General features: G+C 44.5%; 1 protein-coding gene across 2 annotated transcripts in view; it reads right to left on the bottom strand.

The window, feature by feature from the left end:
- Tdrd7 (tudor domain containing 7) overlaps positions 1–24,459 on the bottom strand; it is a 65,109-nt gene extending 40,650 nt beyond the window's left edge. The window contains exons 1-6 of one of the 2 annotated variants that reach the window (XM_059254289.1): positions 24,309–24,459; positions 9,483–9,695; positions 6,741–6,882; positions 5,655–5,835; positions 3,463–3,536; positions 1,090–1,307 (exon numbers count right to left, since the gene is read on the bottom strand). In XM_059254289.1, coding sequence (XP_059110272.1) covers positions 1,090–1,307; positions 3,463–3,536; positions 5,655–5,835; positions 6,741–6,882; positions 9,483–9,689 — 822 coding nt within the window. In that variant the 5' untranslated portion in view covers positions 9,690–9,695; positions 24,309–24,459. Of the gene's footprint in view, positions 1–1,089; positions 1,308–3,462; positions 3,537–5,654; positions 5,836–6,740; positions 6,883–9,482; positions 9,696–23,809; positions 23,943–24,308 lie in introns of those variants that run through there. The other variant, XM_059254290.1, reaches the window with a different exon arrangement.
- Positions 24,460–24,898: the final 439 nt, after the last annotated feature.

Below are 24,898 nucleotides of genomic sequence, written 5' to 3'. Positions count from 1 at the left end.
TCCAGAGCTTGATATTTCTTGTTTCCCTACTTCATATGGAGTACTCTAACACTGGTCACTCTGCCCTAACCATATTTTCCCACAGCTATTTACCTCACCAGACTTAATCTCCATGCTTCCAGCCCTAGGGAAGTGATTGGCACGGCAGTGTGGTGTGAATGGAGAGGGAGCAAGCAGGATGAAAGGATGGATGGATGACTTCTGCCTGGAACTAGGCATTAGACTCAGAGGCAACAACAGTCTACTGGGGAAAAACAGTGACAAAAACACATGCTTTTCTGAGGTCAGGTGCTTCAAAGATGAGGCAACCTGTACTTTCCTCAATGGGCTTGGGGCCAAAACATATGTTAAAGAAAGTCTTCTTTCAAAACAAACATACGCCTCAAGAAATTGATTCTTCAAACAGAGAATCAGGTGTTAATACTGTTATGTAGGACAGCTGCATTTTGAACAGACTCTATCTTCATAACTAAGAAACATCTAGAAGTACTTGGGTGTAACAGTCTAGCTGTCTCTATCTCTGCCTGGACTAAGTTTTCTAACAAACTGTCCTGATCCACCCTCTTATTATAATCACTAACTCTGAGCAGAGGTGGCTAGAGAGAACTTTCAATCTAAAGCTTCTACCATGAGGGGAGTCTGTATAGGTCTCAAATGTGAGTATAGTATCAGTTCCAAACAAAGTTTTATGTAAAAACAATGAGCACAAATAACACAAATTTGTTCCACCTGAAAGTCTTGAAAAACGCTCAAGGATAAGCATGTACAAACTGAGACTAACACAAACTGTTCCCAGTAAGTGCTAAAATGGCAGAGCAGTCCATGTTTATTGGCAGAGGTTCAATCAATACACAGTAGTACACAGACTAGATGATCAACTACTAAACACATCTAAAATGAAGACAGTTGGTAAAGCACTTCCGACCTCGGCATCTTTCTCGAAGGATTAAGAAGCCACGTGTATTAATTAGAGACAGACCAGTGCAGCGGCACCCATGAAGCACTCTGCTCCCGTGACTAGGGACTTGGGACCTGCAGGCTGGGCAGGGAGGGACGGGTATAAGAAGGGAAGAAGAAGGAAACACGTACCGTGCAAATGTGAGGCCAGTGTTCAAACTGCTGTAAAACTCCTTGGTTAAGGTCTTCTTTATAAAACTCTTTGTAAAAATGTGGAAGCTTAGATATCCAAATGCCATTGTTATGCTTGTCTAATATTTCCTTTATGCGGTTTTGAACCTCATCCATCTTATTAGTGTAAGAGGCAGGAGGCGTGACATTTGGTTTCTCAACAGTCTGATTTAAATTATCTTTAAATTAAAAGAATGATAGCATTAATAGATTATTCCCATTACCTAGCATTTGTGTCTCTGACTTTGCTATGCTATGGGCTTATGGGGCCATGGATTTTAGAAGACTGTGGGATTAAGCTGAGCAGCACTGAGGACCACCTCACCCTATTACCCCTGAATTTTATCAGCAGAGCCAAGACACCTCCAACAAGGGAACTTACCCCTTCATTTTGCAAGGTTGCTTTATACTTTACTTTGAACAAAGGGCAATCTTGTTGGGTAAATATGTTTTACATTTAATGCTTTTCTAACTGCAACTAAGGAATGCAACATTTTAGATAATATAAATGTGCAGTGCTCAACTGAAAGTTATAGTAAGTTATGATTTTGTTCCATAAGGCACAAAAATGCCTTAGTAGGAAGAGTGAAGGATATTTTATAAAAGATAAAAGGATGTCCAGTTTTTCTGATTATAATGAACTTTCTCTTTTACTAAGGAAAACAATTTAGCAATCCACAGAAGCCCTAAAACTATAAATACAATCCCAGTTAGTTTATGAACATTCACAACAGGTCTGGCATCCAGACACCACCAACACGGACTGGCTTTTACTTCTCCAATATTTATATTTCATGAAGTTTTAGCTAGCTTCTTTCACTCTTGTTTATTTTTTTATTTAAAACTCAGAGTGTCTGAGTTTACATAATAAGCGAGAGAAACCTGTGTTTCTGTGACCATTCTGTATTTTAACTGAGGAAATATTGTCAAACCTATTTAGAATTCTACAGGATATATATCAAAGTATTAAAAATATAACACCTACATGAAGAATGTGTTTACAATTTAATCAGATACCTTTTCTGCTAAGGATAGTAATTTCTATTTTGTTTTTAACTAATTAATAGAGATATAAGTATAGTCTGGGGACAGTGGTCTCTAAGGAGGCCAGGTCCCAAAGGGAGTTTTCCTTGAGGATACTTGGAGCTGATGCCTCTCTTCTCACCAGAAGACCCGATGATGTGTCTCTGATACTCTTAGACGGACACAGAGAGCAGAAGGGTCCAGGATACCCATATACATCTCCTATTAAGGAAATTACTTGTTCTATCTTAAACTCTTAAAGAGGGTATACAACTTTACTGAGTATTCATGGTTTAGAAAATGAGTATGTGAAAATAATTCTTACATACAAAAGTCATACTATTCATTTTCATAAGCAATACTGGAAGAACATTCTTATGGAAAAGGAATCTGAACTCAGTAAAAGGCATAGTGCAAGCAGCCAATCCTGTCCAGTCACACTGACACTGAGCACATGGTGAGCGCTCTGCAAACCTGCTCTTGCTCAAAGTACTCAGTGGACTTGTATACTGCCTGCACAGGGCAAGTTCATAAGTGGTGCATGGCTAAGAATCGGCTTCCTTGACTTTATTAACTACCCTATTGTTTTCTTAATGGTCCTTTTGGATTTTATAATCAATAATTACTCATACTTAGCTGTCACCTCACAGTTTAAAAATAATGTTAATCTTTGTTTTTATTTTATGTGTATGGCTGTTTTGAGTGCATGTATGTCTGTGCACCAGCACATGTGTGTGATGCCTGCAGAAGTCAGAAGAGGGTGTCAGATACTCTGGGACTGAAATTACAGATGATTGTAAGCCAACCATGTGGTTGCTGGGAATCCAACTCAGGTCTTCTGGAAGAGCTGTCAGTACTCTTAACTTCTGAGCCATCCCTCCAGGCCCCACACCTCACAGTTTATAGTGCCAACTTTTACTAGTAGAGTATCTAAGTCTCTCTTAGGAGTTTAAGCCCCACATTATGACCTTGAAATAGAGCCTGTAGTTTCCTTAGAGTGAGGCTGCTGAGCACCAAGTCTTGAGGGTTTACCCTCTAATTAGGGAGAGGATGAGGAAAACATGGGTAACTCTACAAGGGCCACATGGACATGGAGCAGAATGGGTCTGGTGTGATGAAGGCCTCACGACATGCTGGCAATAGCACTGGAAGCATTATTTTTTCTAAAGGTCACTTCAATGCATGAGATTAAAGTGAGAAATGGAGGGAGGGAGATAAACTTCATGCAGGAGAAGGTGAATGCACAGGTCAAAAGCCACCATTAGGTAATTCTCTTGGGGCCCAAGACTCCTGACACATCTGGAAACATACCATCCACTTCCTTAGTGCAGGTTCTTGAGAGGTGCGTCTGGAAAGGTGCTGGCAGGGATGACTTTGGACTAAACCTAAGGTGTGAAAGAACGGCAAGTTTTAGACACTTTACTTTTCATTTAAAGTCCCAGCAAACTGACCAGCAAACTAACTTATGAAAATATTCCAAACCATTAAAATAAATCTGGCATCGTATTTCATATTTACTCAGAGAAAGTATGTTAAAAGCTAAACTTAAACTTGAAAAGCCTCTTTCAAAACCTGCAAGTCAGAGTTTCAACTAATCATCTTTGAAGGATAAATAACTAAAAGCCCACATAGAATGAACACTTGAAATAAAGACTATTACAGACTATAACCCCCCAAATGAAAGGTTAGCAGCACCAGAGATTGGGACGAGTCACTAAGTCACCATTTAAAACAGGCAGACAGATGAGTGGAAGAGTACAGATCTTAGAGACCTGACATTTACCCTCTAGCTTGGCTCTAATGAAAGTTGTGTTTCAAAGTAGCAGAAAGGCTGCTCAAATAACTACATGGGGAAAAAAGAATGCAGGCACCTGCCTACCTTGTGTCCTTTCCAAAATAATTTACTGTCAACTACTGGACTCACATAGGGGAATGTTTCCAAATATGAGGATGAACAAACCACACCCACCCACCCATATATCTGCATGCATGCATGCATACACACACACCTACATACATACACACAGGTATGCACACACCTACTCCCATGCATGTATACACACCCACACACATCCACATGCACTTCCCCACATGCACACACCCCAAGACACACACACACATCCATGTCCTTGTATTTTTCCTTCAGTGGTGTCCCAGTTCTTGAGTAACGCTTAGTATTAGCAAAAGAGTGAATGTTTTAAGAAAGGCTGAATGAACCATGATCAAAGGAATTGGTGGCTCCATTTTTTCATTAGGAGAGGCAATCACAATTTTGAGCAGCACAGAAGACTTAAAAACTAAACGGCTTCAAGTGAAGCCTATTTCCTAATGGTACTTTAATTCTAAAAGAAGACTGTCTCAAATGAAGCCTATTTCCTAATGGTACTTTAATTCTAAAAGAAGACTGTCTCAAATGAAGCCTATTTCCTAATGGTACTTTAATTCTAAAAGAAGACTGTCAGGCTTTTAGCATATGCAACTGCCAGAGTTCCATGCCTCTACACTGATCCAAGTGAAGGCTTAACAGAAAATTCTGAAGCATACCTTTCTGCCAAACTATTTTTTAAAATTATTTCTTCTTAAATACTCTAGTATCTGGAGGGAAAGCTTCTGAGGAAAAACTGACCTTTACTCCCAAATAGACACTGATTCAAATGGATATGATATCACAAATTTGCAAAAAAGGCACAATTTTTCAACTTGGAAGGAAGATGGGATGCCGATTCATCTCTATTAAAGCCAGCATGTGTTTCCTCTCAGGAGGCCAACAGGATAGACCCCAGGCTCTACACAACCTCTCAACCCTGCCCTGCAGTACAGAACAGCACAGGCAATACATGAACCGGATATGGCCGAGTGCCTACAACACAGTGTTTACAAAAATAGGCAGGGGGCTTTAGACTGTAGCCCATGGACTGTAGTTTGCTGACCTCTGGGTGACTTCATAAAACCTTAGCATTTAAAATAGAAATCTTTCCGAAATCAACTACTTGTACGTTTTTACTGGACAAGCAAGGAAATCATCCCACAACATAAAATAATGAGCTCACTGTTAGCTGGCTCAGGCAGGGCCACCCCAAGCTAGGGCTAGGAGCATTTCCTTACCAGTCCAGTTCTGGGGTACAAATGTGCCAGGTGCCCTTGCACTATAATTCAACACTACTGCATAACTGTGGGTAATCACTGGAGCAAAGGAGAGTATACAGGTACATGAGATTTTAGCTGACTCTCACTAATTATAAGAACAATTTTGTTTAAAAAAAAATCTGAAAAGTATGTAACATGGCGTCTTAGAACGACCTAGAGTGTGCACAGCCAGTAGGACAAGGGGAGATCAGTCACAACAGCTGGAGGGAACAGGACAGGAGCTCAGGTGATGTCACTGTGCAGAGGAGGACCTAGTGATAATGAAGGGGCCAATGCACACTTCTCAACATACATTTCCAACAGCTGTCACCCCAGCTCGCCAAGCTTCTCCTTTAAGTCAGGTAAAGCTCAGGTACCTGCTGTTGGGAGACATGCTCACATGCCTCTGCACTGGAATATCTGGGTAAGGTGGCATGTCCACATCAGCCTTAGCTCCCAGGGTGCTTCCTTTGTCTCGTAACAGCGCTGGATTAGGTTTCTTGCTGATCGAATAGTCTGAGGCAAATCCTGGTTGTCTGAGGGTTGCCTTTGGTTTCCCTATAAATCAGGCAGACACAACACAATCAGCTGACCTCTTCAAACTGCAGTCTCATTATGCTGCTCCCCTGACCAGGTATTTTCTGTGGAACACACTTGTCAGAACCAGTTGGAAGAAAACAAAGAGGGGACCATGGCAGGGTGATGAGCAGGGGATGAGGCCGGGGGTCAGTTGTGGATGAGGGTCCTGCCTGCCTCACTGGCAGGGTGGTGAGCAGGGGATGAGGCCGGGGGTCAGTTGTGGATGAGGGTCCTGCCTGCCTCACTGGCCAGTACTTCCCTCTGCTCGTCACTGAGCGCTTCCCAAGCAGTCACCAGTCGGTGTGAAGCCAGCACTGTCCTCCGCCTTCCTCAGGAAGCCCACCCTCCTCACTCACAGTGATGGCCGCCTTTTCTAAAATGCTGCTTCTGCCATGTAGTCATCTAGTATTTCACATCACTGTTGAACTACTGCTTGAGAATTTGGTTTTAGAATTTACTATAACCTCCTAGAGATAAGCGTTCAGGAAATACAGCTGTCTACCATGTTTTCAGGCCATGTAATTCATATTTCTCTGAAAAATAAATGTCTTAAAACCCAAAGACATAATCACATCACAGTTTCTTGGTTCATCCAACATTCTGGATGAGGATTCTTGTCAAATACCCTAGAAGGGTAATACTCTGCTCAGCCACCACCACAGTCCTATCTGCTGCACTGGTCCTCACAGGACCATTGGATTTTGTAAGTCACATTCATCTGCACTTCACTGTTTCAAAAGAAATCCCAGCCGCAGGTTTTTTCTTCTGACATACAGGTATCAGCAAATTATTCAATTAGCAGTTATCAGGAACAAAGGTAGTATTTCCATAAGTCCTTATGACAATCAACTCAGGGATGGAAATCTGTATGTGAAAAGCCCTACCTTCTAGAAAGAATGGCATGGTTTTCTTCACTCTCATCTGACAATTAATTTGTCGCCCCACTTTCCTTTTAGAGGTCCTCTGACGAGCCACAAGCTGAGCGATCCTTGCGGTTTCTGTGCAGGCTACAGCATAGCAGATGATCTGTGAGCAGCAGAGCAACAACAGGACATCCTGAGAGCCAGTTTGCAGAGGCTGGGAGCAAGTGAGCCTATACACCCCAAAGCCATGTGGGTGCAATTCCAAGGGGCTCTCTCCCAACTCTGCAGGACCCAAATTATATTTAACACAAAAGGAATCACAACTGATCTAGTATGCTTTCTCCAACTTGAGATTTTCATTTATTCTTTAAATAGGCATTTATTAAGAATCAACAGTAAAGCAGGTATTGTGGGTTGGCAAATAAGCCAAAAGTATCCTCTGCTCTACATGTACCAGCTCAGAGACACACAGCACATCTCTTCCCCACTTACACTAGGAAAAGCAGTGAGGGCACCAGAAGCTAAGCTCCTAACTCACACAGTGAGGCTATCTCTCTGAGGCCAAAGTATATTAATTTTTAAAATTACATTTGTTTGTTCATGTGAGACTCTCAGTTGAAATCGAGAACAGGGCTCTATGCCACAGCCAGATCACACTCCTACTCTTTGGGCCAGCACGTCTATACTTGAGATACATCACAATGTAAGACAAAAGAAAAAAAGTTACCTGCCTCAGTATGTTCAGAAGGGGCTACTAAATAGTCAAAACCCTGGAAACACTTTTAAATGCCCAAAATAGAGGAGAAAAGAATTAAAAGTAAAACATACTTCAGAAACTGTATGAAGCACTATTAATTCATTCATTCATTTGGATATTTGATCGTTCAAGCATTCAACACATATTTATGAAGTATTGATTATGAAGAGAGAAAAGGCAAATCTTTCACTATCAGAAACTCTTTTTTTAAAGAGAGAAAAGAAGTTGAGAACTCTGTGATGAGTGCTATAAGGAACAGCAGATGAAGGCTTAAACCTGGGACGCTGTGGGGTGCCAGCACACACTGCACCACTGATATCGACTGTAATTAACTTGTGTCTTCCCCTTACACAAGTTCCTACAGATGAGCTGCCCCTCTGACCGCTCTCCTGATCCTGGCTCCCTTTTCTTCTCTGCCTAGCCCCCCACCACCACCACCACACACATACACACAAAGAGAACCAAACATAGTAAGCTTGGTGGAAAACATCCCAGATGCTCAAGTAAGGAAAGGACACCCAGAAAGCTGCACATTTGAGGCAGGGAGCACAGGGGTTAATCCTGTCTCTCTCTATCATACTGAAAATGGGCAGGTACCGCTAAGTGAGGCTGCTGACACACAGAGTGAGCACCATCGCCTACTGCACCCACACCACACTAATGCCCGTCCAGAGAATCTGGAGGGTTTAGAGTGATCACACTCCCATGAAGGAGGAGCTGGAGGGTTCACAGTGATCACACTCCTATGAAGGAGGAGCTGGAGGGGTCACAGTGATCACACTCCCATGAAGGAGGAGCTGGAGGGTTTAGAGTAATCACACTCCCATGAAGGAGGAGCTGGAGGTTCACAGTGATCACACTCCTATAAAGGAGGAGCTGGAGGGTTCACAGTGATCACACTCCCATGAAGGAGGAGCTGGAGGGTTTAGAGTGATCACACTCCCATGAAGGAGGAGCTGGAGGGGTCACAGTGATCACACTCCCATGAAGGAGGAGCTGGAGGGTTCACAGTGATCACACTCCCATGAAGGAGGAGCTGGAGGTTCACAGTGATCACACTCCTATAAAGGAGGAGCTGGAGGTTCACAGTGATCACACTCCTATAAAGGAGGAGCTGGAGGTTCACAGTGATCACACTCCTATAAAGGAGGAGCTGGAGGTTCACAGTGATCACACTCCTATAAAGGAGGAGCTGGAGGTTCACAGTGATCACACTCCTATAAAGGAGGAGCTGGAGGTTCACAGTGATCACACTCCCATGAAGGAGGAGCTGGAGGGGTCACAGTGATCACACTCCCATGAAGGAGGAGCTGGAGGTTCACAGTGATCACACTCCCATGAAGGAGGAGCTGGCTGCTGAAGGAAGGAAACTGCAGCACAGCTTTGGCAGAGAGGCTCCTGCCATGAGGGACCAACCAACTGGGAAAAAGCCAGGTCCAGAGAGCAGGAGTTGGCATGACAATTTTAAACTGCCCATTAGATCTAGTGATCAGATCATTAGTGACCTTGCAAACACTTTCAACAGGGCTGGTGACACGGCTCAACAGGTAAAGGCACTCGCTGCCACGTCTGATAACCCGAGTTCAACCCCCAGGGTCCCCAGGGTGGAAAGACAGAACAAACTTCTGACCTCCACATGTGTACTAAGGCACATATGAGTGTACACACACACACACACACACACACACACACACACACACACACACAAAGTACATGTGTAATAAAAAACTGCAACAGTTGCACAGGTTTGCAGTGAGCGGATATGGCTATTTCAGGCTTCTTGTAGAGTTACTCTGTTTAGACACTGGAACTGGATAACTGTCACCAACACTCTGAGGCATGATATTACATGAGACATCAGAGTGTGGGCTGCACCTTCAGTGTGCTATCACTACAGCTCTAAGCTACTCAGTGCTTTCACTTGGACCACAAGTATGAGGTCAGAAGCACCAGGAGAGGACTTCGACTCTTGTGTGAGAATTCTGACAGGCAAGATGCCCTCTTACCTCTCCAGATCTGCTAGTCTCTATCCTGACCACCGCTGGCACACTTCTCAGGTAGGCTTCTAGAGTAGGGTAACCCAGCTGCTTGAAGGGGATCCAGTCTCCAGTCAAAGATCGGTACTCTCCTTGGAGCCGGGGTAATGCTATCCCGTTCTTGTGAGACTGCAGGACAGCCCTTAGCATCTTTGAAACCAGATCTGCCTCCAGCATCTTCGCCTGTAACAACACAGAAGAAGGTTACTATATTATGACTCATCAGTCTGTGAATGGGAAGAGATTTTCAGAGCTGAAGCTTTTTAGACTGTGCCACAAACGAGTGCTGAATGTCTCCTATGTGGGAATAATACAGGGAAATACAGATAGTGATATGGACTATCGTGAGAATGCGGGGTAAGTCAGAAAGGTACAAGAGGAGGGCTGATGGTCGGGACAGGAGGAAAACGAGGCTGTGGGGCAGGGAGAACGCAAAGGCAGAGGTGTGGAGGTGGGAGAGCAGAGCATAGGAGTGTTCTGAGAACTCCAGGGAGCCACGTGACTGACAGGACTGGAGGAAAATCCAAGCTGGAGAGGGAGAGCGCCACCAACTGAGGGAACCAAAGGATACTAATGACTACATTTGTTAAAGTAATGCATCACTCAAGGGAGATCGCGGCAAATGAGGGAAATAAAGTGGTCAGTTCTGATGGTTGAAAGGTCACTACTCAGCCTTGGGAAAGCTAACTGGAAGGATTTTCAGATGGGAGAATGCTTGGAAATGTGGAGAACTTGAAAATAAGGCCTGAGGAATTAAAAAACAAGCTAAAAGTAGTTAGGATGCAGAAGCCACAAGTGAGGGATCCAAATATCTGGCTAAGGCACGCTGGGTAGTAACCACTCACAGTCATGGGTTGGAAGCAGGTTTGCAAGAGAGTAAGAGGTTGAGGTTCACTCTGGATGGGTAGAGGCTGGGTATCCAAGGGCAGCCACATAGATATATTTACTAGGAACTCAAGTTAGAGGCCTGAGCTGGTAGATTCCCTGGTCTTCGGTATCCAGATATAGAAAACGACAAGGCTAAAGATGGATTTCTGTAGAAGGTAGTCATGTAAGTACAGAAAAAAGAACTACAAAGCCTGACAAAAATGAGGAAGAGGTAAGGAAAGGGAGATGGAAAGAAGAGGTAGAAGGGAGGGGAGAGAAGAGGAGGAGACAAGAGCTGCATCCCAGTGTCTCGTAGACCAAAGGAGAATCAATAGAATAAAGTTCAAGTGTCATGACTGGCACAGACAGTGAAGCAAAACTGAAGGCCCAACTGTGAGCACACACGACTACATCCATCTAACATTCAACAAAGACGTCAGGAGCATACACTGGAGAAAGACAGCGTGTTTAACAAAAGTCGATGTCCGTATATAGAAGAATGAAATCAGGCCCTATCTATCATCGCGCACAAAAAATTAACTCCAAATGGATCAAGAACCTCAATGTAGAGACCCAAACACTAAAACTGCTACAAGAACACATAGGCAGTACCCCACAAGATACAGGTGCAGAAAGGACTTTGTGAACAGGACCCCAGTTTCCCAGGAATTGAGACCAACAAGTGATGAGTGTGACTTCCTAAAGCTGAAGAGCTTCTGCCTGGCTGAAAGCACAATCGACTGGGTGAGGAGGAAACCCACAGAATAGGAGAGAATCTTCGCCAGCCACACACCTAACAGAGGACTCACATCCAGAATATATAAAGAACTAAAAAAAAAAAAAAAAAAAAAAAAACTAGGCGTCTGGAAAACAAATGGGCTTGGGACCTGAACAGAGAGTTCTCAAAAGACAACATAAATATGGTTTTAAAAAAATCTCAAAAAAATGTTCACTATCCCTAGCAGTTAGGGAAATGCAAATCAAAACAACTTTGAGATTTCATCTTACCCCCATCAGAACTGCAGTGATCAACAACATGCTGGAGGGGATGTGGGGAAAAGGAGCCCTCTCTTACTGTTGGTGGGACTACAAACTGGCCCAATCACTCTATAAATCAGTGTGGAAAACTAAAGAACTAAATAAGCCTGTCATGGCCTAGCTATACTACTCCTTGGATATGCCCAAAGGACTTGACATCCTACTTCACAATACTTGGCTCAGCCATGTTCCGGCCACTCTACTCACAATAGCTAGCAAATAGAAACAACCTAAATGTCCTTCAACCAATGAACAGATAATAAAAACTGGTACATATACAACGGAATACTATTCACTGTAAAGAAAAAAAAATATGAAATCTACAGGGAAATAGACAGAACTAGAAAATATCACATTGAGTGAGGCAACCCAGACCCACAAAGATGAACATTGAATATTTTTTTATCTGAGACTCCTAGCTCCAAATCCTCAGATATGAGTACATATCCTAGAGTAACTGCAAAAACCAGAAAAGTAATAAGGGACCGTTGCCTGAGGAGGGGGTTAGAGCAGTACTAGAACAGCAGGCCTCAAGTGATTTCAAGGGGAAAATGGGAAAAATGGAGGCTTTTTCTAATTAAAGAAGGGGAATGAGATACACACAGAAGGGGGTAAATAACAGTAAGGATGTCTGAAAAGGTCATAAGGAATCTACTATTAACTACATACAAATACCTATAAAATTCATAATTCTGTGTATACATATACATATATAGTTTAAATAAAATTTTCCCAACTGAACTAATAATGCCCCTCCTAAGAGTCATAAACTGCAGCCCGGTGGTGGTGGTGGTGGTGGCGGTGGCGGTGGTAGTAGCATACGTCTTTAATCCCAGCACTCAGGGAGGCAAAGGCAGGCGGATCTCTGTGAATTCCAAGTCAGCCTGGTTTACAGAGTGAGTTCCAGGACAGCCAGAGATACACAGAGAAACCCTGTTTTGAAAAACCAACAACAAAAAGAGTCACAAACTACTAGTAAAAACTCCTAACCCCAGGCAGAAGCCCCTTCTTAGTTGTTGGTCAGGGCTGTCCAAGAAACTTCCCAAATATTACAGGCAATTGCTGTTGTCCTGGTTGCCTCCCCCAGGTGAAGGTGAGTCCCAACCACTAAGATGCATTTCAGACACGGGGACCAGAGGACCTGAGCTAGACCTGACCTGAAGGCTCCTCCCTGAGGACTAGCATTCACAGCACTAGAAGGGGCCACAGCAAGCTTGCAAGGGAGGGGAGCCAAAGAGTCCTACCCAGCTGTGATGCCTGTGAACCACATCAATGACCAGCATGGCACGACAACCCTAAGGATGCGGCAGCGGCACACAGACCTTGGTAACAGAAGGGAAGTTATGCCTTGTGAGGAGAACGTACAACCACCACTTCACTAAAGTCATCATAACCTCTAACTACACTCTCAATATTTGTACTTACAAGTAAGTGTACATCTCCCATCTCATTAAGAGAACAGCTCTTGAAACAGAGAGACCATTAGAGAAGATCATGTGTCCTAGTTAGAGTTACTACCAATGTGATGAAACACCATGACCAAAAGCAAACCAGGGAAGAAAGGGTCTATTTGGCTTATACTTCCAATCACTGTTCACCATTAAAGGAACTAACATAAACTTTGCTTGCTTAGCCAAATCGTGTTTGCTGGAGATGACCTTTCTGTGCCTGGCATTCCCCTAGCTGGCCTTACAAGGAGCCTGTGAGCATCTCTTGGGGTCATCGCCATTTTGTTGTGTGACTGACCCCTGCATGGAGGAATTTTCTCTCGAGAAATAAATACTCTTGTTTTTGCATATGTAAGTGGTGTTCTTTCATGGGGTGATTCATGGATCCTAACTCTGACAGAGCCCAAAACAAAACAGAACACTTGCCATGTGAAGACTTTGTTCAAACCTCCAGACCCTTCAAAAGGTCTGTAATGCTAGAGGCCCTATGCTGAGACAGGAGACAAAGATAGGATCCCTGGGAGCTCCCCGACAGCTAGCTTGGCATATTCAGCAGAAAAAACAGAGACCTTGTCTCAGACAAGGTAGAAGGTGAATACCAACCTCAAGTTGTCCTCTGACTCCTGCATGGGTGTCACAACACAGGGGTGCCTGTATACACGTGCATGCACACACCACCACCATCTCCACCACCACCAACTACTGATGGCTGGAGAGATGTCTTGGTGGGTCAAGCACTTGCTATGCAGACATGAGGACATGAATCTGAATACCTAGCATGCACATGAAAAGCTAAGCAGACAACATACACTTACAACACTATCACTGGAGGGAAGAGGCAGTATAGCCAAGAAGGAGAACCCTGGGCTGGAGGATGGCTCAGCGGGTAAGAGCACTAGCTGCTCTTCCAGAGATCCTGAGTTCAAGTCCAGCAACCACACGGAGGCTCACAACCATCTGTAACAGGATCTGACGCCCTCTTCTGGCATGCCAGCATATGTGCAAGACACATCACTCATACATTAAAGAATACACACATAAGTAATAAAAAAAAATGGAGAATGCTTGTCTCCAAAAAAATAGATTAGGGAGCACTAGACTAAGACACCTAGCATCAAGCCCTGGCCTCTAACACACATACACCACCAGCAAGCACAGCCGCACATACATGCTTATCTCCAACACACATGTGCATAGATGATCACACCTGCACACACATACATACACCACACACACTTTTTCAAACTGACAACACAAAGTGCTGACGAGAATGCAGAGTAACCAGAACTTACGTACATTTTTTGTGGGTGTTCAAAGCAGTTCTCTGAAAATAGTTTAACAGTTTCTCAGGAGGGAAGCATCCACTTGCCACAGAACTCAGCAATCCCACTCCCAAGCCACTGGCCAAGAGAAATGACAGAAAGCCTGCCTGTACATTCATGTATACAAACTTTCCTTCTGAGGACAAACCTGTGACAGTTAATTCGATGACTACTAGAAAGCCTTTCACTAACACAGACACAAAGATGGCTTAAATGAAGACCAGGCCTCCTTCATTCGCAGGCTCATTAAGTGAGTTCTTTGGCTACCCGACTCAAGCCTGCTTCTCCTTCCTCCCTAGGACGGTTCTCCACCCTTGTCCAGGAAAGGTGCTCTTTCTGTCTTCCTTCTTTCTGCTGTGAAAGAGTGGCCAACCGCAGTTTCCCAAGCAGGGCTGCTGTTTTAGGAAGGTAAGGAGGTGGTGAAAACCACACACCCCACTCAGGGGCTTAACTGCCACTGGAAAGCTGGGTCCAAGGCTTCACTCTCTAATCCCATCCCTTTCAACATGCTTCCTTCTTTCAGGCTATGGACTTCCCAGACCCAGCAGGTGACATATGACCAGCGCCCTAACTGCCACGCCCTCTACGGCAATCCTTAGTCATCATTTGTGCCAACAGGCAGAGGCGTCAGTGACAGAGCTCATCTGTGTGCAACAGTGTATGCACATCCTCAGTTTTCACCTCCCACCCTTTCTACCTGCATGTCTGAATTCTGTTCTCTGGTGATTGCTTTAGCTAAGTGAATTTTTCTGAGCTGCCTTGGTAAAGTTTCACGCTGCACATACACCTGCTACTGACATTCTCTTTTAAACACACAGATTATAAAATTTTAAAAGTCCATATTTTAGTATTTATTTCCACAGCAAAGCCGCTAACAAATAGGTGGTATATTTTGATTTTATTTGGTGGGGAGGACCTGGAGCCTGCAGCAAATTGTGTCTGGGCCTGCTTTGGCTTGTGTGTCCAAATTCAATGCCAACAAGCAAAGAGCACACTTATTTTCCTGGTACAAGCTCCTTGTCCCAGGCCCCAGCATGAGAAGGTCCCTTTCCAGCAGTCTTATTCCTTCTACCTCAACCCAAGCCACCCCTGAAGATGGACGGCTGACATCCACCACTCCCCACCACCTCCACGAGGTCACCCTAGACCATGCCAGTAACATCTTTGCCTCTTAGCTGGTCTCTGCTCCACTTTCTCTTCTAGAATCTACTCTTCAGACCTCATATATCAACCAGAGCAATCCTTACATACTAAATTCCATCATGCAATTCTTCTGTTCAAAACCTACGTCCATCCTGTCGTATTCAGACAAGAACCCACAATCTGTCTATGCCTCCCCCCACTTCTCTGACCTTGATTCTTCTCTTTTCTCTCCCTCACTCTACAGTACTCATCCTTACCTTTCCTGGACTGTGCCTGGGATAGCCCCACCTCAGGACCTTTGTGCTTGCCTGTCCCACACCCGGAAACTCCTTGCCCCAGGGTCAATATTGCTCTCTTCAGGTAAATACCTCAAGTGTCATGTTCTCAGCAATGCTCTCCCTGGCCACCTGACTCAGTCAGAGCCATTGTGCCAGCTGCATGGTGACCTCTATTCCACTACTCTGCATTCCTGTCACCTTAATGTGTCTCATCACCTAATAGTCATCAGGCTGCTGTCTCCTTCACTGCGGGATTTGTGTCTGTTCCCTGCAGACTCTTTAGTGTCTAGTCCCAGAAGAGCTCAATAAATATTATATTGAATGAATGAGAAATTCTCCATCTAACTATCCATTCCCTTCCTCCTTCTACTCACTAAAATACAACACATGTTTGAGCTATTACATGAATAACCACGAAGCCATTTGTTATTAAAACTGTCCTCAAGTTACATTGAGTGTTATAAACTAAAGAAGACTACTACTTTGTCACCAGATGAAAACCAATTGTTAAATTATTTCTGGGCTTCGAGTTCACAATGAGCAGGCAGTGGTCAGGATTATTAACTGTATTGCTTTAGGTACTCATCAAAAACAGAGGCACAGCTTAAAATATTATTTTACAATACATAGTGCTTTAGAATGCCATAATTTATGAAATCTTTGATTATCATGACATTTTTGTTTGTCTGTTTAGAATTTTTACAGATGGCAATTATACACTCCATGTATGCTGCTGTGGGATGTTCTGTATGGCAAATGTGTTGCTAATTAGTCAATAAATAAAACACTGATTGGCCATTGGCTAGGCAGGAAGTGTAGGTGGGACAAGGAGGAGAATAAAGCTGGGAAGTGGAAGGCTGAGTCAGAGAGACACTGCCAGCTGCCACTATGACAAATAGCGTGTGAAGATGCCAGTAAGCCACGAGCCATGTGGCAAGGTATAGATTTATGGAAATGGATTAATTTAAGCTGTAAGAACAGTTAGCAAGAAGCCTGCCACGGCCATACAGTTTGTAAGCAATATAAGTCTCTGTGTTTGCTTGGTTGGGTCTGAGTGGCTGTGGGACTGGCGGGTGAGAGAGATTTGTCCTGATTGTGGGCCAGGCAGGAAAACTCAAGCTACAAATGGCGCCCAACGTGGGGCAAGAGTTTCCACCTAAAATCTGAGAAAAAAGATTCTAAAACGGAGCTAAAAACAGCTTCCTAATTGTCTCTCTCAAATGAGCGGCAGCTGCCAGTTTGAGCTACTGGCGGGTTCCTGGCGAGCGTGCTCCACCTGCCGTATGGCGGGAATGAGGCCTCTGCAAATGGCACATTAAGCTGCATGGTGGATTTAGCTTTTGCTAGTACAAAACAAAAAAAGAGGTTTCTGGACTACACGCTGCTTGGATAAAAGCATAGACCCACGATAGCTCCCAGAGCTGGTGGAAAACGAACCACCGCCATGTGCTTTTAAAATTTTTAAATCAAGTGCTTTTAAAATTTTTTTAAATTTTTTTAATGAATCTTGGAAATCATTCATTACAAGCACAACAGTAAGGGAATTCAAAGGAATTTCAACTTTTAGAGTCCAAAGGCAAAGTTTTGCATATTCTGTTCCAACCTTCTCCCCTTATTTCTAGTCTCTAAAAATGTTGTGGTAGATGTAAATTTGGTTTTCACTGAATTTAAGTTAAATTTAAGGTTTTTTTCCTTTTTTTTTTTTTTTTTTTTGGTTTTTCGAGACAGGGTTTCTCTGTGTAGCTTTGTGCCTTTCCTGGAACTCACTTGGTAGTCTAGGCTGGCCTCGAACTCACAGAGATCCGCCTGGCTCTGCCTCCCGAGTGCTGGGATTAAAGGCATGCGCCACCACCGCCAGGCTTAAATTTAAGGTTTTTACCTTGTGAGTCGTGAATATCCTCTGGAGATGTAACCAACTGTCTTATTAAATAAGAAACACAGAACCAATGCAAAGAAGAAAGCCAAGAGGTCAGAGTTAAGAGCTAAAACCTTACCCTTCCTCCTGCGGTGGTCCTACCTCTCCGAAAGAAAGCTACTTCCTGTGTTAAAGTCTTTATAAAGACTTTCAGTTCTGCCTTCTCATTGGTTGTAAACCCAATCACATGACCGCCTCGTCACTGCCTGTCTGTATAGACCTCCAGGTTTTCCATGATTGGTATTGAGATTAAAGGCATGTGTCTCCAATGCTGGCTGTATTCCTGAACACACAGAGATCTACCTAGCTCTGCCTATCAAGTGCTGGGATTACAAGCATACGCCACCACCGCCCAGCTTTCCTATGGCTTGCTAATAGCTCTGACCCCCGGGCAACTTTATTTACTAATATACAAATAACATTTTAATACAAATAAAATATCACCATAATCCTCTAAGACCAGGTGACCACAAGTGAGGCTAGGCAGAGAGAAATATAGAGTGGGCCTTCCATTTCAGACTGCAGATCCTCAGGCCCACATTCTTGAGGGCTGCCCAGTCAGTGTACAGGTTGCTTGAGCTATGTAAGACTCCCAAGCAGCAAATTAGAAATGGGCATGGGGAATTATTAGTCACAAAGCGAGCTTGCAAAGACCTGTCAACGAGGAAGAAATGCTGACAGACCACACTGTGTTTTCACTTCCTCTTGCTCTTCTTCTCCTTACTCATGCAGAATAGAAACATCAAACCAGCGTTATACACACTTTAGCACAATCTGTGCATTGGATAGCTATAGAAATTTTTGCAGAAGAATGCTATGTATGGGAAATGACCATGGATAAATACACTGGCTAGAAATAGAAAACAAGTTGAAAACTAGAGAAACTTCTAGTTTTGTGTTTAATTCAAAATATCAGAAGTTGTCTTGATTCACTTACTTGCCTTCTAAACACTTGTATCAACTGACAAGTTTGCTGAGCAAGCCAGTGGGTCTCCATGATTTCTCTCATAACAAGTAGGCAAATACACTTTGGCAAATGGTCTTGGAGCAAAATGCAATTCCCCAGACCCAGCTGTCTAAGACAGTGTAGGACATGGACCCTACCTCAGAAAGAGGACCTGGGAATAGCAAAGAATGATACAGGCTGTTGTGTAACAGTTTCTCTGGATTGAAGCATTCCACCTGTAGGGAAGCTCCTTAAACAGGAAGGTAAACAATTCAGAATAGCTTCAGGAAATCCCTGAAACTGACCAATTTCACTAGGCCCCTCCCTGTCAGAATAAACAATAAAAGTCAAGCGCCCCTCTCAGCCAAGTCAGATAAGCCCAGCTGCCTGGAAGAGGTTTAAAACAACTGAGTCACTTCGAAGTGACACTTTCAACCTGTTAAGCTGCCTATAGGCTGTGCAGTGTGCCCCAGGTTTCCAGCTTCTGTGAGCTGTCACCCATGCTGGGGTGGGCTTTGGTGATACAGTGGTCTTTTGAGTTATTTTTGTTCCTGTAAGCAACTCCTCAGCCATATTCCTATAAGTAACACCAATAAAACTCACTGGTTCACCAAGTTGGACTTTGGTGGCATCTATACTTTGGTTTGTCATGGGCTCCTTATCTGGGGTAAGTAGGTGTGTGCATAGCATCTCCACAAGAAAAGCTTTGTCACATAACATAGGCACCTTAACACCACCTCCTTAAAACTATTAAGCTTAAAAATGAGGAAGCTAGAGCTTGGGAGATGGCTGAGTGGGTAAAGTGTTCGCTACACACATGAATACCTGAGTTCAGAACTCTAGAATCACGTCAAAAGCAGACACAGTGGCTTGTCTCTGTAATCCCAAAGAGGGAGGAAGGTGGAGGCAGAAAGATCCCTGGGGCTCAGTGAACAGTCAGTCTAGCCAACTCAGGTCCAACTCAACCCATGCTCCAGGTCTAGTGGGAAACTGTCTCAAAAAAAAAAATGACAGAAAAAGACACTCAATGCTGATCTCTGGCCTTGATACCCATGTGCACACAAATGCAGAAACACCAATGAACACTACATATTTACACACATTAAAAAAAAAAAATGAAGAAACTAGGGGTGGAGAGATGGCTTGACATTAAAGGTACTTTCTGCTCGCCGGGCGGTGGTGGCGCACGCCTTTAATCCCAGCACTCGGGAGGCAGAGCCAGGCGGATCTCTGTGAGTTTGAGGCCGGCCTGGTCTACCAAGTGAGTTCCAGGAGAGGCGCAAAGCTACACAGAGAAACCCTGTCTCGAAAAACTTAAAAAAAAAAGAAAAAAAGTACTTTCTGCTCTTGCAGAGGACCTGGGTTCTGTCCTCAGCCACCACATGGCAGCTCACACCTGCTTGTAGCTCCAGTTTCAGGAGATCCAATGGTCTTCCGACTTCCACAGGCACCAGGAACACCAGGTACACATACACACATGCAGGTAAAACATTCATACGCATAAAATAAATAAATCTTTAAAAAATATAACTCTGAAAAATGAGGAAACGGAAGCCCATGACTAAGTCTTCTGGCTCTTACTTATTTCATGGCCAGAATCAACCACCTCTGGTCTCCTGACTTCCAACCCAAACCTTTCTTTCTGAGGACACTACCAACCTAGATGCGTGCTTAGTGACAACCCTTCAAAACTGGAAACAGGCCTAGCACAGGCTGATTTAACAGAGATGCATCCTAATCCAATAGAATGTCACTTTGCAAAGACTTGGTGAACCTGACTGCTCCTCATTTTCCATCATCCTTTCCCTCTCCTCTATGCTACCCACGCCAGTGCAAATGCCCCAGTACTAATGATGTATAAAAAGTACAGGACATCAAATTTAAATGTACATGGGGGGGGGGTACTGGAGACAGAAATCCAGGGCCTTCTGCATGCTAGGCAAGGGCTCTACCTCTGAGCTACATTCCAACCCTAAAGTTAAACAATTTACATGACTTAAAACAATGCTCACTGTATTTTAAAACTATGTTGTGTAAAACTGCCCTTTTTCTTTAATTAAACCTAAGGAAGTCTTATTTTGAAGAATCTGTGGAAGTTTTTGTTGTTTGCTTGAGACAGGATCTCACTCACTATGATACTCATGCTGGTCTCAAACTTCAGATCCTCCTGCCTTTGCCTGTAAGTACTGGGATTCAGATGTGCACCACCACACACAACTGAGCTCTGATGCATTTCAAACAGATGTTCTCTGATGCTGTCCACCACTCGGGTATTGTGCAGGCAAGTATCCATATGCTCCTGGTGTCCTATGGTTATGGGTGTCCACCAACCAACCACAGCAGCACCAGTCTGGCTCTCATCTGTTTTTTCTGCTGCTAAGTTTCTCTCTTTTTTTTCCAACTATTTTTAACTGAATAGTTTGTCTTGTCTTTCTCACAACAATTTTCCTATCATAAACTCTAATCACCCAAACAAACCCAAAGAATTACTAGGGTAAACTCTCTTACCCTCTTAGCTACTTGATCTGTGTTGAAGAATCCGTACATCTCACTAGAGTAGTGGTTCTCAACCTGTGGATCACAACTCCTGGTTGCACATTAGATGTTAATATTACAATTCATAACAGTAGCAAAGTTACAATTATGAAGTAGCAATGAAATAATTTTATGGTTGGGGTCACCACAACCTAAGGAACTGTATTAAAGGGTTGCAGCATTAGGAAGGTTGAGAACCACTGCTCTAAAGAATATCCTTAAGATCTTACACAATCTTACCAAGTAGGGACCTAAAAGCCCCAATAAGTGTGTGCTGAAGACTTTAGACATCAATTAGGCTAACTCAAGCCTTTCATCTTACAAAGCAGTAAACAGCCTCAGAGAGGGGAGGAATGTGTCTAAGATCCTTACCCAGCAATTTCTCATATTGCAAGGTGTGTGGATTGTTTTTTGTTTTTAATTTAAAAGACAGTCCCCCTATGTAGCTCTCCATCAGCCACTAGAGTGCTGGGATTACAGGTATGCACCACCACACCCAGAGTGCACAAGCTTAAGGGCTATTATTTTCTTTCCAATGATAGTCTACTTGTTGAATCTAAGTAAGTCTACCTACAACTGGTTTTTAAAGGAAAGAGTAATTATCTTCCTTAAAGGTTTTTAGGAAGCAATTTTCCTTTTTATTCTTGTTATTTCAAATTATTTACTTTGGCCAGTATATAAATATATCTAAGTAAAGGGCCTCTGTTAGGCTACACTAGAGAAAAAAACCCTGCGACGATTAAGAAAGTTGGTCAGGAGTCTTGGTCTCAACACCAGTTCTAACTACCCAGTACCTGTGCCTTTTCGAGCAGTTCATTTCAGTCTCTTTTTTCATGTGAGGATGATTGTAGGCAAGAGCTATTGGTTCTCTGCTTTCCTCAGGTCCCTTTGAGGAGGAAATGGGTGTTGTATAATATTATTTTAAGATCTATTACATTCATTTATGCCGTGGAATATTTGTTTAATGATGCAAAGATGTGTTCCACTCTTTTATGTTGCATTTGTTTAACTCTGTGAAGCTGTGTTACTTTGCCTGTCTAAAACACCTGATTGGTCTAATAAAGAGTTGAATGGCCAATAGCAAGGCAGGAGAAAGGAAGGGGTTGGCAGGCAGAGAGAATAAATAATAGTCTTGAGAGAGAAAAGATCAAGGAGCAAGAAGAGAGAGGACCCCAGGGGCCAGTCACCCAGCTACACAGCAAGCCACGGAGTAAGAAGTAAAGAAAAGATAGACAGAAACAGAGAAGGATAAAAGCTCAGAGGTAAAAGATAGATGGCATGAGTTAAGAAAAGCTGGCTAATAACAAGCCAAGCTAAGGCCAGGCATCCATAAGAATAAGACTCGTGCGTGATTTACTCGAGAGCTGGGTGGCAGGCCCCCCAAAAGAGCCAAAGAGCAAAGAGTAAATAAATAAATAAATAAATAATAAAACAAACAAACAAAAACCACAAATGGGCTCCAAAGTTCTGATGGAGATGACAGGTTTGCTTGCTCATGACAAAGCTGCACAGGCTGACTATCAAGTCTGCTTGGCATCTCACTGGGTTATCTGGTCCGGAAGCTCTGACTGGCACACACTTCAACTGAAAATTACAAAATTGACTACTTTTTGTTTGTCTGAAAAGACAGGCTCTGGGCTCTTGGGGAATGTACGAAAACAATGAAGGACAGTGATGGGAACCAAGGGAAGAAAAACCAAGTCTGGCACAAAGAAAGAAAAGCCAATTCATATAAAAATGAAAGTCAAATTCACTCCAAGCAACCACAAACTCCTGATCCATGAAAGCATCCCGACACTTTTTTCCTACATTTCAAAGCTCAGTTCTTGTTGTCTGTACTTCATCAAACACAAAACAAGCACGCAGAATTTAATTATAAAGTGTATTCTCTACATTTCTAGCAAACATCCAATTATATTAGAAAGAAAAGTTAAAAAAGAAAGCTCCTTCTAGAGTTCCAAACTCTTGATGTAAAGCACAATAGTTCACTCAGCCATGTTCATGTGGCGCATTTAAAAGGGTATTAGCGGGGATTACGTTTCACTTCCAATCCACAGGGACTAAAATCTGAGGGCACTGCCAGGTGCTGCCTCACTGTCTTAGCAAAGAGGGAATCTGCGAAAGAGAAGGGAAGGGCTGAGGAGCTGTGGACTCCGCAACCAGCACAGTACTTTGCATGTAACTGAAGCTCAACTAAGTCATTTCGATGCAAAAATCTCCACCATGCGCCAATTTATCCTATAAAAAGATGTGTGTTCCTGTCCTCAAAAACCTTGAAGTCCCAACCTGTAAAATGTGAGAAGTTCGGTGAAAGGAAAAGAGTTCCCCACTTTGGGCGATTATCATTATGAGCCAAAGGATTTACCTTACTTGAAAACACTTCGAAGGTTAAGTTAACTATTACCATTTGGCACACGAAAAAGCAGGCTCAGAGAAAGGGTGCAATTTATTCCCGACCTCACAATTAAGCTTTGAAGCCCAGATGCCAACACATATCAGCAAAGGCCGCACTGTAGAATGCCACACTTTCATTCACGCCAGGGGGCTCGGAAAGAGACAGGGATGTAGTTCTAAATTTCACTTCTACCACTAAGGCGTTTCCATTCCCAAGAACACTTCTCTGCATACGTCCACCTGCAGAGTCGAGGTGGTTACCAACCCGAATAGCGATTTCCTTGGTTGGTCTGTAGCGGCAGTATCAGAAACCTTTGGGGCTGGGTCTTTACTAGCATCTATACACAGCTCCCTTCCTTGCGCCCCAAAATGACAGGGGAGTGGCAGCCCTTGATATTAATAGAAATGTACCCCTCAAGCGGATGGGAGTAGAAAAGCTGTCAGCTCCGACTTCCAAGACAACTTCTCCGTGGATGCTTGTTTCCTCCCCAGCGCTCACGGTTAACAGGAACGGCTACGTGTAGGTCCTGCCTGATGTGCGCGGCCTGCACGGGCCGGTCTCGAGGGCGGAGGCCGCCGCAGTGTGGCCCGCGGGCAGGCACAACTGCGACGAGCTCGGTACCGCTGCCCCGCACGGGCGGCCGCGGCCGGTTGCTCCTGCCCAGGAGGGAGCGCACTCAGATCTGCGCGCCGCCCACGCCCCCCTCTGCATCTCCGGCTGCACCGCGGCCTCCCCGGTGGACGCCGGCCCACGTCCCGGGGCGTCACGCACGACGCTCTGGAACCCCGCCGCGTCGGGGACCAGGCCCGGGCCTGAGTCGCTGCGCCCAGCCGCTGTCCCACCCGAGCCCTGCCGCCCCGCAGCCTGCCCCGCGTCGCCCGCACCTGTCGCGCCCCGACCTGAGCTCACCTGGTCCCGGGGGCCGGCGGCCCACGCCCTCACCTCTGGGCCCGGCTCCCTCCGCCGCCTCCGCCAGGGCTCCCGACGCGGCCGCCGCCCACTTTCGGTTTCCCCGGCACGGCCTGAGCCGCGGCTTGGGAATCACCTAAAGCCCCGCCCTCTAGGCCCCGCCCCGCCACACCACGCCCCGCCCCTCGGCCGCCGGGCTCGGCTCGGCTCTACGCAGGCGCAGGCGCTCCGGTCACCGCCGCCCACTCCGGGGTCCGCGGGCGAGAAGGGAAACCGACGCCGCCTAGCGGTTCCTGCGCGTGCGCACGCCGGGCTGGTGCTCGGGGCTGTGGGCATCATCACACTCCTTTCACAAAGTTCATTCTCTTCAGCATCTCCATAGTTTCTTTTCATTGTCGTCGACAGTCCATCTTCAGCTGTCTTCTCAGTCCCTCTTTGGAGGAGGGTGACCACACTAAAATGCCAGCGTCCTTGTATCCTTCTTTTCCGCTTTGTCACATCTCCTTGTACCTGGATAGCTGCACTGCTTTCACCCACTGCCCAAAAACTAAAGCTGTCTGAGGACAGGGATCTTAGGATACTGCCCAGTA

This window comes from Peromyscus eremicus, chromosome 2 (genome assembly GCF_949786415.1).
Source record: "Peromyscus eremicus chromosome 2, PerEre_H2_v1, whole genome shotgun sequence".
In the NCBI taxonomy this organism is placed as follows: Eukaryota; Metazoa; Chordata; class Mammalia; order Rodentia; family Cricetidae; genus Peromyscus; species Peromyscus eremicus.
This window is presented reverse-complemented; position numbering and strand designations above follow the sequence as displayed.